At 39.6% G+C, this 17,049-nt stretch overlaps 1 protein-coding gene across 9 annotated transcripts in view; it reads left to right on the top strand.

Moving 5' to 3' along the window:
• Positions 1–17,049, top strand: part of LOC131685291 (serine/threonine-protein phosphatase PP1-beta catalytic subunit) — a 283,243-nt gene that overhangs the window by 102,685 nt on the left and 163,509 nt on the right. For 8 of the 9 annotated variants that reach the window (XM_058968909.1, XM_058968907.1, XM_058968906.1 and 5 more), the window contains exon 3: positions 14,327–14,410. The exons of the other annotated variant lie outside the window; for it this stretch is intronic. In XM_058968909.1, the coding sequence (XP_058824892.1) occupies positions 14,327–14,410 (84 nt within the window). The remainder of the gene's footprint in view (positions 1–14,326; positions 14,411–17,049) is intronic. 9 annotated transcript variants of the gene reach the window in all.

Here is a 17,049-nt window from a genome sequence, read left to right as displayed (position 1 = left end):
AAAAAGAAACATAATAAAGCATCGCAAAATCATTACGGAAAACGACATGCTGTCTAAAAGCATGAGTAGTGCCGATAACAGGCCGATAAATTTTGACAGCTCTGCAATGGTGCAGAAAACGGGCTGTCAATCTCTGCACTGTATTGACGGGTGCTCAATAAAAAATGAGAACGATTTCAATACCTTTCTGTAATTAAAGTAAGAAATCGGTGACATTTCGCTCGGGTGCTCTCAGTTCAATCGAAGATGGCGTCGAAACAGCAAGCACTCCGCGGGTGTGTTGGTCGGTTTTACGAAACGCATGGTCATCGTGGGAAAAGTTTACGGAAGACCACTTTCGAGACGAAAACGTACCCGTGAGTACAGTTTACCGGATCCTGGCATCCTTGAGCGAAGGCCGGTAGCGGTCGTCCAGCAAAGATAATCACGAAGAAGAAGAAGGAAGCGTTGGAAAAGCTGTTCGACAACAAGGACGGAACGAGTTTGCGTGACGCTGGCCGAGAATATTACTGCTCCCATACCTTGATTCACCGAACCCTCAAGATGAAGGATACCATCTATCGGAAGGATGTCTCGGTCCTCAGAGTACACAGACGAGCAGATAGCGATTGTGAAATCGCAGTGTCGATGGATGACGAAGAACTACCGCTGGACGTCGTTCGTACTGGACGACGAAAGTTACTTTCCGCTCTCGAAGACCCACATTCCAGAAAATGACAGCTACTATTCCAGTGACAAGTCGGCACCACACCCCGAAGTAAAATATAGGTTTAGGCATAAATGTGAAAAAATAGTTATGCTGTACACCGCCATATCGGACAGAGGGATTTCAAAGCCGTGGTTCAAGCCGAGCGGTCTGGCCATCAATCAACAAGTGTACCAGGAGGAGTGTCTTGAGAAAATTCTCCTGCCGTTCTTAAAGGAGCATCATGCGGATAGCAAGTACGTCTTCTGGCCGGACAAGCCAAAGATACGAAGCAGTTGACCGCCAGAATCCGGAATTGTATCCGGAAGATGGACGTTAGTGCCGTCCAGCGCTCTTGTGAGAGCATCGCGACTAAGTTGCGTCGTGCGGTTAACCAGGGCCCCTTCTCCATTGGCTTTTTTGAAGGATAAATGGATTCGCCTAAAGTCTTTTATTGTTTTTTAACTGTATGACTGAAAAAATTCTCATTTTTATTGAAAACCCGTTAGCACAATTTTTCTATTTTTCTGGTAATATATGAATCTCTTACAGACTGCTCTATATGCAGATCTAAAGCTGTAAAAACTTTTCGCAGTCCGTTTGCTTTTGCGCGACTCAAACTAAAAATATTTTATTTTAGTAACAAGTAAACCAAACCCTTAAATCTACTTACAATAATTTTCACGGGTTATTCTACTGATAACAAGGTTATGTCTCTCCTTACGCAGTGTACCACCAATAGCAATCTATTTGCCCTATCTTAATCGCCTCGCACGAGGATCTTGTGGGATATTGGCCACACGACAAATCACTTGTTGCTAAGCTGGAATTAATTGGTGTTAACACTGTTCGATGGAATTCACAGAACACTTTCTTAAATATAATTATTACCTTGAAGAATTCAATTTGTAGATTAGCACTAAACACGTTAGATGTAGCAATCAATGCAGATTAATTTCACTTTTGTTTACATCTAGGTTTTCTCTTACATCTAATGATTTCTGTTGATGCAACGCCTTATTTAGAGGCTGACTTTTTAATGAAGCAACGATTCTAGAGATCGAGGGGCTAGATCGTACCTATCTTAACAAAAGCAGATATAAAGCTACGCTATAACCATATTTGGGTATAGCATATAGCACATCGCATTGTCTTGCTAAGCTGAACCATGTTTCGATTTCGCTAATCTTATCGGCGGTTCCGAGCTGTTGTTCTTGCGGGACTTCATGATTGACCAGTTGTTTACTTTGGGCAATAAGTCGTGCTTCCGTTTAGGATGTAGGCGTCAATTTTGAGCTAAGACAGTGCCAAATTCTGTAGAGCCAAAGTCGAAACGTAATTCATGGCTTACTAGTTTATAGATGTTGTGCCTTTCACGCGCACAGCTGGGTGCTTGCCAAATTAGCTCCTTTGGAAGTACTGTTGGGTTTTACCTAGAATTTTCACCGGCTTTTGCAGTCCTTAGTGGAATAATACGACTTTGTTTGTTTTTAAATTGCAACGTTTCGACTCATTATTTGCACCTTCTTCAGGGGAGAAAAAATTCCTGGAGAAGGCACAAACAACGCGTCGAAACGTTGTGATTCAAAAACAAAATCAATTAATCTATAAAGTACTGCAAAAGCCGTTGAAAATTCTAGATAAAAATAATCCAGTCGAAAGTCAATACAATTTCGTTGGATTTTACCCAATTGTTTTCTTTTTTATTATATTGATTATAGAGGTTTAAACAAGGTGTTGACTTTAGGCTCTCTTTTCGGCTTCGAAAAATATCTTTAGAAAAATTTCCAACCATTTGTGCGGAGTTAGGAATCGAATCCAGGTGAGTCGCGTGCAATGTAATCGTTTTACCAACTGCCCACCTTCTCCAAATTGTTCTCTTTATGGAGAAATATCGAAGGCCTAAGAATGTTGGTGCGTCAATGTTTGTAACAATATCTTGTTTGGCATACCATTTGTAGTATAGGTATGCAATTGTGTTTTCATAACTCACTCTGATTTTCCTATAGATGTTTACCCACTGTACACGAAAATCGTAGTAAAGCGGGCAGCGTTTTCAAGTACATTTAGAGCTCTGTTTAATCGAGTTGGCCATTCTAGTACTTATGATGAAGTTTTCTTAAATTTTATTCGACATTGTAATGGGTGCCTTTGAGATTCAGTCAGTATTGTTGACTGTAGGGCTCATGAGTTGAAATTTTTCCCTCATGTCTCAAAACGAGAAAGAAAATATCATCGTCTTCAAAAATCCATCCGGTGACAATGGAAGTCAAAGCCGAGTCTCAATTGTAAAATGACGCAGTATAAGTAAACATAAGTCGCGACAGTAGAGTTGTTGTTACTTGTCTCCGATTCTGTAATCCACACTGGACACTCAAAAGTGTTTGTTAACAAGACATGCATTTTGTAAGGGATATGTTGTAACAGAGCCGTAAATTTGAAACGAAGGCACACTCACGAACGGCAAGTGTAATGATTGCTTCGCCTTAGGGAAACAGAGAATTTGAACGAAGAGTCCTGTGTTAAGTTATGGGTGTGGTCAGACTCTCTATACATGATTCATTGTACCGTGTATATTAGACTGCCCAGAAAAATGATGAATTTTTGAAAACTCAATCGGCCCACCCCTGAGTCGATTCCTAGTCCCACCAGGAGTACTTGCACCAAATTTGAAGCAAATCGGACAAGTCTAACTACCGGACCAACGTGCCTGAAGTTTGTATGGGATTTTTCAACAATTTACATAGGTAAAACTCACTAGTTCGTATTTTCGTCACTAGGTGGCACTGTATGCATCGTATTATCACTATAAGTGAAAATAAGAAAGATAATTTAATTGTCTACAATTTTGTCGAAGACCGCTAGTAAATCCGGCTTTGTTAAAAGAAGTTACATTCGGGTCTCCTACAACGCGGATTCCTACAACGCGGCTTCCCATTGCGCGGATTCCTACTACGCGGTACCCGCGTTGTAGGATACCCATAGCTTATGGGATTTCGACTAATTGGGGCTGTGGCCGATCATTTCGTCCGTGTCAACATGTAGCGCCATACTTTCTTTGGCAAAGTTGTTGTACTCACTTGGACCTACAACTTAGTGTAATTGGGTATCCAATTAGTTGAGAACTATGCCGCCAGGGGTGTTAGGAAGAGAGAGTAAATAAATCTAAACTCTCGTCGTAATTTCGACTATCATCAAATGGATTCAATGTCAAATATATCAAGACCCTGAGTATTTTGAAAGGTGGTGTCTTCGGGGAATTTATAAAAGAAGTCCAGAGCTTTTGGATGGTAGAAAGTATAACTCGCAATTACCCCACCAGGCGGCGCTAGTGCCAATGCAAATATTCAACACATGTTAAAATAATTCTATATCTCAACAACGTGATTAGATAGACTAGTACTGCCTTCAGCAAAGTTGCTCGAGACATCGAGGACTACCCAACGGTGATAGATTAGTTTGGAATATTCTCACTATGCGGCGCTAGTGAGCGTAGAAGCTTTCAACATATGGTAGATTATGATGTATCTCAAAAGTCTAATAACTTGGAAAAATGGTGTTTTCGGCGAAGTTCTCGAGGAGGTCAAAGGCTACTGGATTATGGATAGATTAAACTGGAATGGACCCACCAGGCGGCGCTAGTGAGCATTTTCTTTCAAAGCATGTATCTCGAGATCATGATCATTTGGAAGGGTGGTGTCTTTGGCAATATTTATAAGCAGGTCGAGCTCTGTCCTACGGCGAACAAATTAGTTCAGAACTCGTCCACTAGATGGCGCTAAAGAGAATGAAATTTTCTCAACATTATAGATATATTTCTAAAGTCTGATAATTTTGGAAAACGCTGTTTTGGTAAAGTTCTCCAGGGAGACAAGTGCAGTTTGACACTGTATAGGAAAATTTCGATTTTACCCACTAGGTGACACTAGTGAGCATGAATTTTTCCTTTAAATTTCTGCATCTCAATATTAAGGCAGTTTAGAAGAGTGGTGTTTTCAACAAAGTTTCTCGAGAGGTCGAGGACTACCCAACGGTAACAGATTAGTTTAGAATACTCTCACTATGAGGCGCTAGTGAGCGTAGATGCTTTCAGTATGGAGTAGATAATGATATATCTCAAAAGTCTAAGAGTGCTGTTTGACCAGGGCAGCTTGCTTGCTTACTTCTGAGATAATTCATAATCTACCATATACTGAAAGCTTCCACGCCCACTAACACCGAATAGTGAGAGTATACCAAACTAATCGGTCACCATTGGGTAGTCCTTGACCTATCAAGCAATTTTGTTGAAGACACCACCTTTCTAAACTTCCGTAATGTTGAAATGGTGAAAATGAAAAAAAAGCGTGCTTACTAGTGTCACCAAGAACACGTGCTTACTCGCGTAACCTAGCAATTACCAGACTTTAAAAAAAGATCTATAATATTCTGAAAATTTCATCCTCGTTAGCGCCGCCTAATAGGTGAGTTCTAAACTAATCTGTTCACCGTATGGGAGAACTCGACCTGCCGATGAATATTACCAAAGACATCACCGTTGCAAATTATCATGATCTCGAAATACAGAATATAATATATACTTGCTCACTATCGTAACCTTGCGGGTCCATTACAAGTTAATCTATCCATGATCGAGTAGTCCTTGAGCTCTTCAAGAACTTTGCCAAACGCGCAATCATTAGGCATTTGAGATATATCACAATCTACCACATGCTGAGAGCATGAACGCTCACTAGCGCAGCATAGTGAGAGTATTCTAAACCACCCTTCTAAACTGCCTTTATGTTGAGATGCAGAAATTGAAAGGAAAAATGCGTACTCACTAGTGTCACCTAGCGGGAAAAATCGATATTTTTCTATACATTGTCAAACAGCACTTGTCCCCCTGGAGAACTTTACCAAAACAGCGTTTTCCTAAATTATCAGACATTGGAAATATATAATGTTGAGAAAGTTTCATTTTCATAAGCGACGCCTAGTGGGCAAGTTCAGAACTAATGTGTTCGCCTTAGGACAGAGCTCGACCTGTCTATGAATATTACCACCCTTCCAAATGATCATGATCTCGAGATACAGGATATGAAAAATAATGCTCACTAGCGCCAACTGGCGGGTCCATTCAACTTTAATCTATTTATAATCGAGTAGCTTTTGACCTCCTCAAGAACTTTGCCGAAAACACCATCTTTCTAAGTTATTAGACTTTTGAGATATATCATTATCTACTCCATGCTGAAAGCATCTACGCTCACTAGCGCCTCATAGTGAGAGTATTCTAAACTAACCTGTTACCGTTGGGTAGTCCTCGACCTCTCGAGAAACTTTGTTGAAAACACCACTCTTCTAAACTGCCTTAATATTGAGATGCAGAAATTTAAAGGAAAAATTCATGCTCACTAGTGTCACCTAGTGGGTAAAATCGAAATTTTCGTATACAGTGTCAAACTGCACTTGTCTCCCTGGAGAACTTTACCAAAACAGCGTTTTCCAAAATTATCAGACTTTAGAAATATATCTATAATGTTGAGAAAATTTCATTCTCTTTAGCGCCATCTAGTGGACGAGTTCTGAACTAATTTGTTCGCCGTAGGACAGAGCTCGACCTGCTTATAAATATTGCCAAAGACACCACCCTTCCAAATGATCATGATCTCGAGATACATGCTTTGAAAGAAAATGCTCACTAGCGCCGCCTGGTGGGTCCATTCCAGTTTAATCTATCCATAATCCAGTAGCCTTTGACCTCCTCGAGAACTTCGCCGAAAACACCATTTTTCCAAGTTATTAGACTTTTGAGATACATCATAATCTACCATATGTTGAAAGCTTCTACGCTCACTAGCGCCGCATAGTGAGAATATTCCAAACTAATCTATCACCGTTGGGTAGTCCTCGATGTCTCGAGCAACTTTGCTGAAGGCAGTACTAGTCTATCTAATCACGTTGTTGAGATATAGAATTATTTTAACATGTGTTGAATATTTGCATTGGCACTAGCGCCGCCTGGTGGGGTAATTGCGAGTTATACTTTCTACCATCCAAAAGCTCTGGACTTCTTTTATAAATTCCCCGAAGACACCACCTTTCAAAATACTCAGGGTCTTGATATATTTTACATTGAATCCATTTGATGATAGTCGAAATTACGACGAGAGTTTAGATTTATTTACTCTCTCTTCCTAACACCCCTGGCGGCATAGTTCTCAACTAATTGGATACCCAATTACGCTAAGTTGTAGGCCCAAGTGAGTACAACAACTTTGCCAAAGAAAGTATGGCGCTACATGTTGACACGGACGAAATAATCGGCCACAGCCCCAATTAGTCGAAATCCCATAAGCTATGGGTATCCTACAACGCGGATTCCTTTTTCACGCCCCCAGTTAATCGCGTAGTAGGAGACCCGACTGTATTAAACTTTTAACGAAGTGATGTCTGAGTCAGTTTTGCATGGGGCCTAGCAGTGCATGGTTGTGTATCAGTACTCGATTCACACGAACTAAACATTTTCTTGAAATAATCGTTAGGTTTAGCTCAATGGTATATTCAGAAGAACTATAGTAAATAATACGAGTTATGCTTTGGTTAGAAAATTTTAGTTCCACCTGTGACCGCATAGAGGGCGCCCCCACTAACTTTTCATATAAGAGAGATAGAGTATCAAGATGTTCGGAAGAAATACTCAAAAATGCCTGTTCTACAACTTTGTAGAAGACACCATCTCTCTCTCTTCGTTGAAAAGTTAGTAATGGCGCCCTCTATGCGGTAACATGTGGAACTAAAATTTTCTAATCAAAGCATGACTCGTATTATTCACTATAATTCTTCTGAACATACCATTGAGCTAAACCTAACGATTATTTCACAAAAAATGTTTAGTTCGTGTGAATCGAGTACTGATACACAACCATGCACTGCTAGGCCCCATGCAAAACTGACTCAGACATCACTTCGTTAAAAGTTTAATAACTTCTTTTAACAAAGCCAGATTTACTAGCGGTCTTCGACAAAGTTGTAGACAATTAAATTATCTTTCTTATTTTCACTTACAGTGATAATACGATGCATACAGTGCCACCTAGCGGCGAAAATGCGACCTGGTGGGTTTTCTCCGTGTAAATTGTTGAAAAATCCCATACAAACTTCAGGCACGTTGGTCCGGTAGTTAGACTTGTCCGATTTGCTTCAAATTTGGTGCTAGTACTCCTGGTGGGACTAGGAATCGACTCAGGGGTGGGCCGATAGGGGTCATTTTTTTCCTGTCACTCTAGTGTATATGGAGGCTCGTCTACTACCAATTTCCGTCGGCCACTGTTCGCCACTGAGTGCCAATCACCGACGTCAGAGAGGTGGCGCAATCTTTACATGCCTTCCGAAGGAAGACGTGACCATATATTTTTTTCTCTAAAAAATCTCAACGATCTCGGCTGGTATTGAACCTAGACCCCCTGGTCTGAAGTTACTAACGCTGATGGGGACATAAATGGTGTCCCACATCAAATTACGTCACGGAAAAGACGCTATAGAAAATCACCTAGTGGACCGATCGTTTGCAAACTTTCAAACAATAAAATTTAACCCATTGGTACGCTTTTGGTATATTTATTTCATTCAACTTCAATACCATAATTGTACGCTCGCACCTTACGCTTAACTCCACTCATTGCGTTCTGAACAACATCTGGCTGCAGCTTCTTCTTCTGTACGGCAACCCACTTTTTCTTCATGTCTTCCTCCGATTTGACCTCTTTGGGATGCTTCCGTAGTCCCTGCTTCATAACTGCCCAGTATTTTTCGATGGGCCTTAGTTCTGGGTGCATGTCTTTGGGTACGAAAGTGACCCTGTTGGTTTCGTACTACTCTAGGACAACATTCGAATACTGGCACGTAGCTAGATCCGGCCAGGGAATCGTAGGGCCCTACTGTTGCTTCAGCAGAGGAAGCAGATGCTTCTGTAGACACTCTTTGAGGTAGATCTCCCCGTTTACGGTCCCGGTAGTCACGAATGGCGCACTCCGTTTGCCACATAAGCAAATCGCTTGCCAAATCATGTATGTATTGTATTGGCAAACTTTGAAAGTTTCTACTTCCTCCGGACTATCAAACTTGTGATGAGCGGTAAAGAACAGTAGCCTCAAGAGCTGCCGGAAGTCCGCCTTGACGTAAGTCTCATCATCCATGATAAGACAATGAGGCTTCGGCAGCATCTGGATGTACAGATTTAGCCACCGTATTTTGCCGTTCATCACGATTTAGTGCCTTCTGCACTGTGTACGTATGAAGTTCCTTCCGGTCCCCGGCTCTCTGAACGGAAGACTTGGACAGAGTCAAATTTTTGGCCACATACCTAACCGAAGAATTGGGATTCCGCGATTTACGAGATTTACGCTTGAGAGCGTTTTTATAAGTGCCAAAACGTTCACTTGATCATTGGGGTATTTTCATGTTTGAAAAATCGCGGCACAGTGGCCCGAGCCCGGACTTAAGTCCATATATGCATGTTATGCGATATTCTCGCTAGTAATTTTTCTCCTTTCAGCTGAGCCATCAGAGACATTTTTGCGAGATTTTAAGTGATTTGAACGTAGAATGAATTTTTGGCAGCTTTTTAAAGGCATAGTTCAAGTATTTTTTTGTATAATTGACCATAGGAACCACAACCGGTTATTTTCGTTTTTCAAAGAAATGGTTGATTTTATGCATTGCATTACTTCACCGAAATTATTCGTATGGTAAAATTACATCGTAAAATCTCCAAAAATAAGACACTAGCTGGTTTAGTTAGTGTTTAGAAAACTGTTTGTCATGAATTTTTATTGAATTCGAACTTCTAATGCGATATCAGCAACGACGCCCGTGAATGCCCGCGATCACACTATACTCATTCGAAAGCTTTTAATTTTCTCTTTAAAATGATTATATTCTAGTTTTCCGAAAACTTGCGATGAGCAGTCAAAATTAAAAAAAAACTGTGAATGGAGACGCATGGTTATTACTTATATTGAATTTGAATAATCACTTTATAGCTAGAATAATGACACGAATACAACTCTCAAATAGCATCGAGAGCATGATCTACAAGATTTTTACTAGTGGTCAATAGTAAGGAGCCGAGTGGGAAGTATGTTTTTTTAGATAGTAGAGGTTTTAAAAATGTTTGGAAATGGGTAAATATTTTCAATCATCTGAAATTGGTTATAAAATGTTTCTGGAACTATTTCTTGCTAACTTGCGCAATGACTGTCAAATAGAGTGAACACAGTTGAATTCTAGTCATTTGCTGAGCCTATTTTGATCCGAATTTGCATAGCACTGATATAGCTTAAGGGTTTAGGGTATGCGATATTATCGAAATAAAATCACACCATTTTTAAATGAACCATATACACGAAAAAATGGTTTTGGATTTATTTTCATTTAAGATATGAAATAAGCAATCTAAGTAACTTAAAACACCTACGAAAAAAAATCATACTATTGATTAGTGAATGTAATTAAACTTTCCACTAAGACGCTCAAAATATTTGTTTTGAAAATGATAGAAAATGTAGCTTTCGCTTTCATATCAAGTAACCCACTAAAGAATCAAATGTTCCAAAATTAGTCGATCACGTCTTATTTGATCCGTAAAAACAAAAAGCTATTTCCGAAGCCACATAATGAGATGGCAATTAATTCGTTTCAATATGGAAAATAAATTCTAAAATTACTATTGAAAAAAAAATCATTATAAAAGGCAAAATACTTATTTTTGAGTCACTCTAAGATGTAGTAAAGTTAATATCTATTTTTATAATCAAAATGGAAAGTCAGTGCATAAAAACTTCATTAAAAAAAATTGAACCTTCACAAACATATTTTTTGAGCCACCCTAACGTATGGTGAAAAAAAAATTACATGTGTTAATATCAAAAACGATTTAGCACACGAAAATTAATATACACAAATTTTAAGAGCGATTTCGAAAAAAAAAATATTTTTGAGACACCCTAATGAATAGTAAACGCTTATTTTTGAAGTGTTTTAATATCAAAAACGAATTCAGCGTACCAAAATTGCAGAAAATCGTCATATTTGAACCGATACGGCAAAGTTTGGTCTTTAGTCCACCTTTTGTTCTAAGTCGTGCCACTGTGGCGCGGGCGTAGGTGTGCGTGGTCGATCGAGAAGGGCTCAAGCGTTTGTATGTCATCCCTGACCGAAGCATTGGGATTCCGCTTAATCGCTTTCACTGCACACTTGTGATCCTGATCACTAATAGAATATCCATTTTGAGCGGATTTCTACTTCCGTTCGATGCTCAGAGTTTGGTAGTGACGTTTAATCACACGACTGCATGATTTCGAGTTGTTTTCCGATATCTTGATGAGAGAGTTGATTTTCTAGGTACTTGCGCAAAATCAATTCGCGACGTTGCTTTGACGCCATGTTTTCCAATTTTCAAAAAAGTGACAGCGATAAAACTAGAGTGTAAACAATACACTCTAAACTCATTCTTCATGGTTTTGGATTTATTTTCATTTAATATATGAAATAAGCAATCTAAGTAACTTAAAACACACCTACGAAAAAAATCATACAATCTACTAAGACGCTCAAAATGTTTGTTTTGAAGGTGATAGAAAATGTAGCTTTCATATCAAGTAACCCACTAATGAATTAAATGTTCCAAAATTAGCCGAACACATCTTATTTGATCCGTTAAAACAATATAGCCATTTCTGAAGCCACATAATGAGATGGCAATTAATTCGTTTCAATATGCAAAATGAATTCCAAAATTACTATTGAAAAAAAAATCATTATAAAAGCCAAAATACTTTTGAGTCACTCTAAGAAGTAGTAAAGTTAATATCTATTTTTATAATCAAAATGGAAATTCAGCGCACAAAAACTTTTTTTAAAAAAAATTTGAACCTTCACAAACATATTGAGCCACCCTAACGTATGATTTACATGTGTTAATATCAAAAACGATTTAGCACACGAAAATTAATATACACAAATTTTAAGAGCGATTTCGAAAAAAAATATTTTTGAGACACCCTAATGAATAACGCTTATTTTTGAAGTGTTTTAATATCAAAAACGAATTCAGCGTACCAAAATTGCAGAAAATCGTCATATTTGAACCGATACGGCAAAGTTTGGTCTTTAGTCCACCTTTTGTTCTAAGTTGTGCCACTGTGGCGCGGGCGTAGGTGTGCGTGGTCGATCGAGAAGGGCTCAAGCGTTTGTATGTCATCCCTGACCGAAGCATTGGGATTCCGCTTAAACGCTTTCACTACACGCTTGTGATCCTGATCACTAATAGAATATCCATCCTGACTGTTTTTTTGCCTTCATTCGACGCTCAGAGTTTGGTAGTGACGTTTAATCACACGATTCACCGTTGACTGCACGGTTTCCGATTGTTTTCCGATGTCTCGTTGAGAGAGTTGAGGATTTTCTAGGTGCTTACGCAAAATCAATTCGCGGCGTTACTTTTCGGGTGACGCCATTTTTTCCAATTTTCGAAAATCTGACAACGATAAAAATACAGTGTAAACAATACACTCTAAACTTATTCTACCTAAATTTTCAAGAGAAAATACCCAGCATGATGCATTTTGATATGGGACACCCTTTATTTGAGTCTGGTAATGGTTTTATTATGTTGAAAAATCAGTTTTTTTTACGAATACCAAGGTCTAAAATTGTTTAAAACATCGCCAACTCCATCGATCCTGAAGCAAGGACACAAATTTATGAGTTTGATAATTTTCCAACGAACCCAACATAATATATCTCGTATAAAGTAGTGTTCGAACCGATCAAGCAAAACAAAAGTTTTCCCTCGCACTTGCGAGAGTAAAAACTTTCCTCTCGATTCATTGGGCGATGTCACAATCAATCTTGGCAACGGCGGCACCGTCACCAAGACGGCAGCTCCGAAGAACAGCAGCAGGAAGGAAACATTTAAATTAAAGTTCCTTTTGCTTCGCGCGCGCACAAAAGCAATTTTCTCCAGCTTTTTTCAGCATCCTGGATGGGTAAAGGTTCTCGCACCAAACCATCCAGTAAGGGGAGTGTATTTGCACTGTCAACACTGGGGCACTGATTCCCGTTTGCTCTGGGGATGGTACTGCTGAAGCTGTATCGTGGTGGTTGGTCGTCGTCCTTTGGATGTCACCGTTTGAGCGTAAATCGAATTTCCACTCCAACCGGTTTGACCTTTTCGGCGTTTTTCCAACCACTTTTTCGCACACATGCTCACATTTGTCAGCGGGACAAGTAGGAAAATTCGTGTTTTTGCCGTGTACCGGTTTGTCCGGTTTGCTCTTTCCAACATCCCCAAAAGGGTTCGGGGGACTGCGATAGTGCGAAACACTTGGCTGGCCGTCGTCGTCGTCCTGGAGTAGCACAGGGACTAAGTTTCAATGTATTCCCCATGAATAATTGAAAATTTAATTCAAAGTTTGAGCAGGCTGGGGGATGCGCACTGAGGTGGAGGTGCCGTTAGAGGTGGGGTGCATTTCCGTGATTTCTGCCTATCGAGGCACATGGTTTCTTGATAACTTAATTGTGTTCGAACGAGACAAATGCCTCACACAAGGCTTCGTCGAGGGTGCATATTATGATGGGAACAAAAACGATGCCAGCTTTCTGTTGTTTGACGGAAGTTTTTTATTAGATTGTATGAAGTTATAACGGGTGTAGGTTTTCCTAGCAGGTTGGAAAAAAACCTATGAATATTGGGATCGAGTTTTTAAAGATTTGGGTACAAAATTTTGTTTATGTACCTAGTATTACGTTAATCCGTTCGGAAATATTTCTCTTATATACTCGGTTCATATCTACCTATCGATTACGTCGCAAACGTCACGCCAAATGGAGACTAACAGTGCATCTCTCATTGTGCCATTAATCTTATAAGTGAGCACATCTTTCGTTGCGCATCCTAGAAAGATGCATTGAACAGTTGATTGCGTCATAAGGTAAACCGTTTTCGTTCTGAAGCAAAATATGTAAAAAAAAATTCCGTCGGTCCAATGCCATCGTCCATTAATAGCGCTATCCAAACCGTATTTTAGTTTTAAACAACGTACGTCACGTATGAAAATCAGGTGGCAACTTGCCAGCTCCGTCAATAAATCTCCTACAACGGAGAATATCGTGCTCGGTTGTAGTTGAACATCACGTGACACTACCTATATAACAATCAGTCATCATCGCACATTGTGATAACGTATATTACTTCCCAACCACCGAGAGTCAGTGCGGATCGCTCGGCACACATACCCAATTGAACAAATATCAACGAACGATTTATTAATGTTTTATTTTCGTTTTCTTTTTTCTCTTTTTTCTGCTGCTTTGTGCCTTCCTGGATTGTGTTTTTCTCGATCGAATCTTACCGATGAAACTAACCGTGCCTTCTCGATCTGAAACTAAAAACCATGACAAAATACCAATACTCTGCACTCCGATAAACAATACCGTGTATGTATACGTGCATGCGTCCGAAAACTTGTCGGAATGGAACTCTGTCTGTTCGGTAACTTGTCATCACACAAACACACGTTTGCTTGCTTCAACTGTTTCTACTATTACTACTACTACTACTATCACTACAATCCATCATCACGACACCACACACAGCACACAAACAACAACAGCAGCAACAAACACCGGAAACTAGGAAGAAGGGCAAACTGAAAGACATATTCTCGTCAGATTTTATGGGTACTTAATCGAAAAAAACAACAATACAAACACATACCAGAGATAATCTCAATTTTCCACACTAGTTACACGTGATGGGTATCTATTGTATGACCTTTAGATAAACGTTGTCTATCGAGTTGATCCTTTGTGGATAACCTCCTTGCCCAAATTCGAATACAGTTCTGTAGTAGCGCTTCTATAGTTTCCACTTCCATTCTTCACTTTCCGTCGTTTTGTGTATGTGTGTAGTTTGTTTAGCAGTTGCTCTGGTACTACATTTTTGTATTTTTATTTTTGTTGTATCGTACCTACCTTCAAATTGTGCTAGTTGCCGACTGTGGCTTGATTCAGTTGTTTATTGATTTATAGATTAGTTTTCTCTAATTGAGTGGGTGTTATGAATAAGCAATGCAGGTTGGTTCTCTTTGGTCAATAATGACCGGTGGGTTTTATTTCCGTCTTCCAACAAATATTGTTTATTTTTTTTGTTTCGTTTTAGTGTCCATCGACCGTTTCTTCGTTGGATTCAAATCCGCAAAGCTACGTTTTTATTAATAATCTAATATATCCGAACCATCTGATAAACTCAAACCATCACCATCGTTCTCCTGTATCTTTATTTTTGTTTTTCGGGGCTGTTAGTTGATGAATTGGCATGTCTCCTTAACAGGTTTGTGATACCTAGTCTAGTGATGGGGCTACCATCTAGGATACAGCTGAAGAGCTATCGCAAATTTCCTTAAGGGGTTCCTCATCAATCCGCTTCAAAAAAATCGATTTTTTTGCTTATTAACGCACTTACGGTTAAAAAAAGCAGAAAAAATTAAGTATTTTATTTAAAATTAATTAAAAGATGGGTGGGTAATATCAGAGACATAACCGTAATGAAGTAGAATACACTTAAGTTTTTCCCTTCTAACTTGTGCCGTAAATTGTCATTGGAAACACCAAATAAGTCGTTTGGGACGATTTTTCTCAATCGTTATTTATCATATTGGAGAAAAGACCACCACAGTGTTCTAGAATATACAAGCACTTTAAAACAATCAACATTTTTTCCAGGATGATAATTGCAGTGACTGTATCTATTTTAATGGCACTATTATTGACTACAAAAAACTGAACCATTCCTGAGCGTGTTTTTTGGGCATTACTTAAGTTAAGCAGTTATTTTCCCCAGTCGATCGAATCTGAGTGTAGTTTGCTGAATACCTTTTAATCACAACACAGTTCTAAATGTGTTTCAAATGAATCAACAAACAGCACGGAAGCTTCTACCAGTTTCAAAATTCAAAACTAACGCTCTGCTGGGGATGTATTTTTTCGGTTCCTATTCTACTTTGAAACTACTATATAAAATCCCACGCTGCTAAATATGCATTAACGAATTTGATCGGTATAAAATACTACAGGGCGAACACGAAATTATTGCGACACATTCAACAGGGCATAACTTTTTTACCATTGGGTAAAAATCAACCAAATTTTGCACACTTTCTCATTGATGTGTATTGTTTACATACTGTCAAACTCGAAGTCGTGTTTTTCGATTCAACGAAAATGGAGGTGAACCAACGCGAGTCGAGAGAACAAATTCTTTCCAACACCTGGAATTTCCTGACCTGTCGCACCGGCAGTTGGGAAAAATGTTGAACATTCACCATTCAACCGTCTCCAGAGTGTTGAAGCGGTTCCAGGAGCGTTTGATGTTGGACCACGGCAAAGGAGCTGGAAGAAAACCGGGACCGGAGAACAAAAAGACGGAGGGAAAGGTGAAGAGGATGATTAAAGCAAATCCCAACGTCTCAAGCCGTGATTTGGCTAAAAAGATCGGCATGTCGCAGAGCTACGTCCAGAATGCAAAGAAGAGAGCTGGACTACATACATACAAGGTACAGAACTTCCCAAACCGCGATGAGCGGCAACAATCGACGGATAAAACTCGGGCACGGAAACTCTACGAGCAGATGCTGAAAAAATATGGCTGCTGTGTGATGGACGACGAAACGTATATAAAAGCCGATTTTAAGCAAATTCCGGGGTTGGAGTTTTTCACCGGCAAGAGCAAGTTCTATGTGGACGACAAATTTAAGAAAAAGAAAATGTCGAAGTTTGCCTCCAAATATCTCATTTGGCAGGCCATCTGCTCTTGCGGACTGAGGAGTGAGTCTTTCGTGACAAAAGGCACAGTAAATGGCGAGATCTACAAATCTGAGTGCCTCGAGAAGCGCCTTTTGCCGTTCTTGCAGCAGCACGACGAAGCTCCGCTATTTTGGCCAGATTTGGCATCATGCCACTATTCTAAAAGTGTCCTGGAGTGGTATGAGGCCAATTCTGTCCATTTTATTCCAAAGGACATGAATCCGCCAAACTGTCCGGAGCTGCGCCCGGTGGAGCAGTACTGGGCAATGATGAAGCGGGAACTTCGGAAGAGCAAGAAGACAGTCAAAGACTAGAAGGACATGTTAGGAAAATGAAAAAAAAACTGAGAAGCTGGTACCGGATGACACTGTAAAGACTTTGATGGAGGGCATCAAGCGAAAATGCGTTCAATTTTACACTCAAGGCTCCAACGATTAACTTTTCTTTTGATTTTTGAAGTAAATATATGTATAAAGGTGAATGTTTAACGACTGTGGGTATATAGCAAAAACGAT

This window comes from Topomyia yanbarensis, chromosome 2 (genome assembly GCF_030247195.1).
Source record: "Topomyia yanbarensis strain Yona2022 chromosome 2, ASM3024719v1, whole genome shotgun sequence".
Classification (NCBI taxonomy): domain Eukaryota; kingdom Metazoa; phylum Arthropoda; class Insecta; order Diptera; family Culicidae; genus Topomyia; species Topomyia yanbarensis.
Note: the sequence above shows the minus strand (reverse complement) of the source record. Positions and strands in the feature narration are given on the sequence as shown.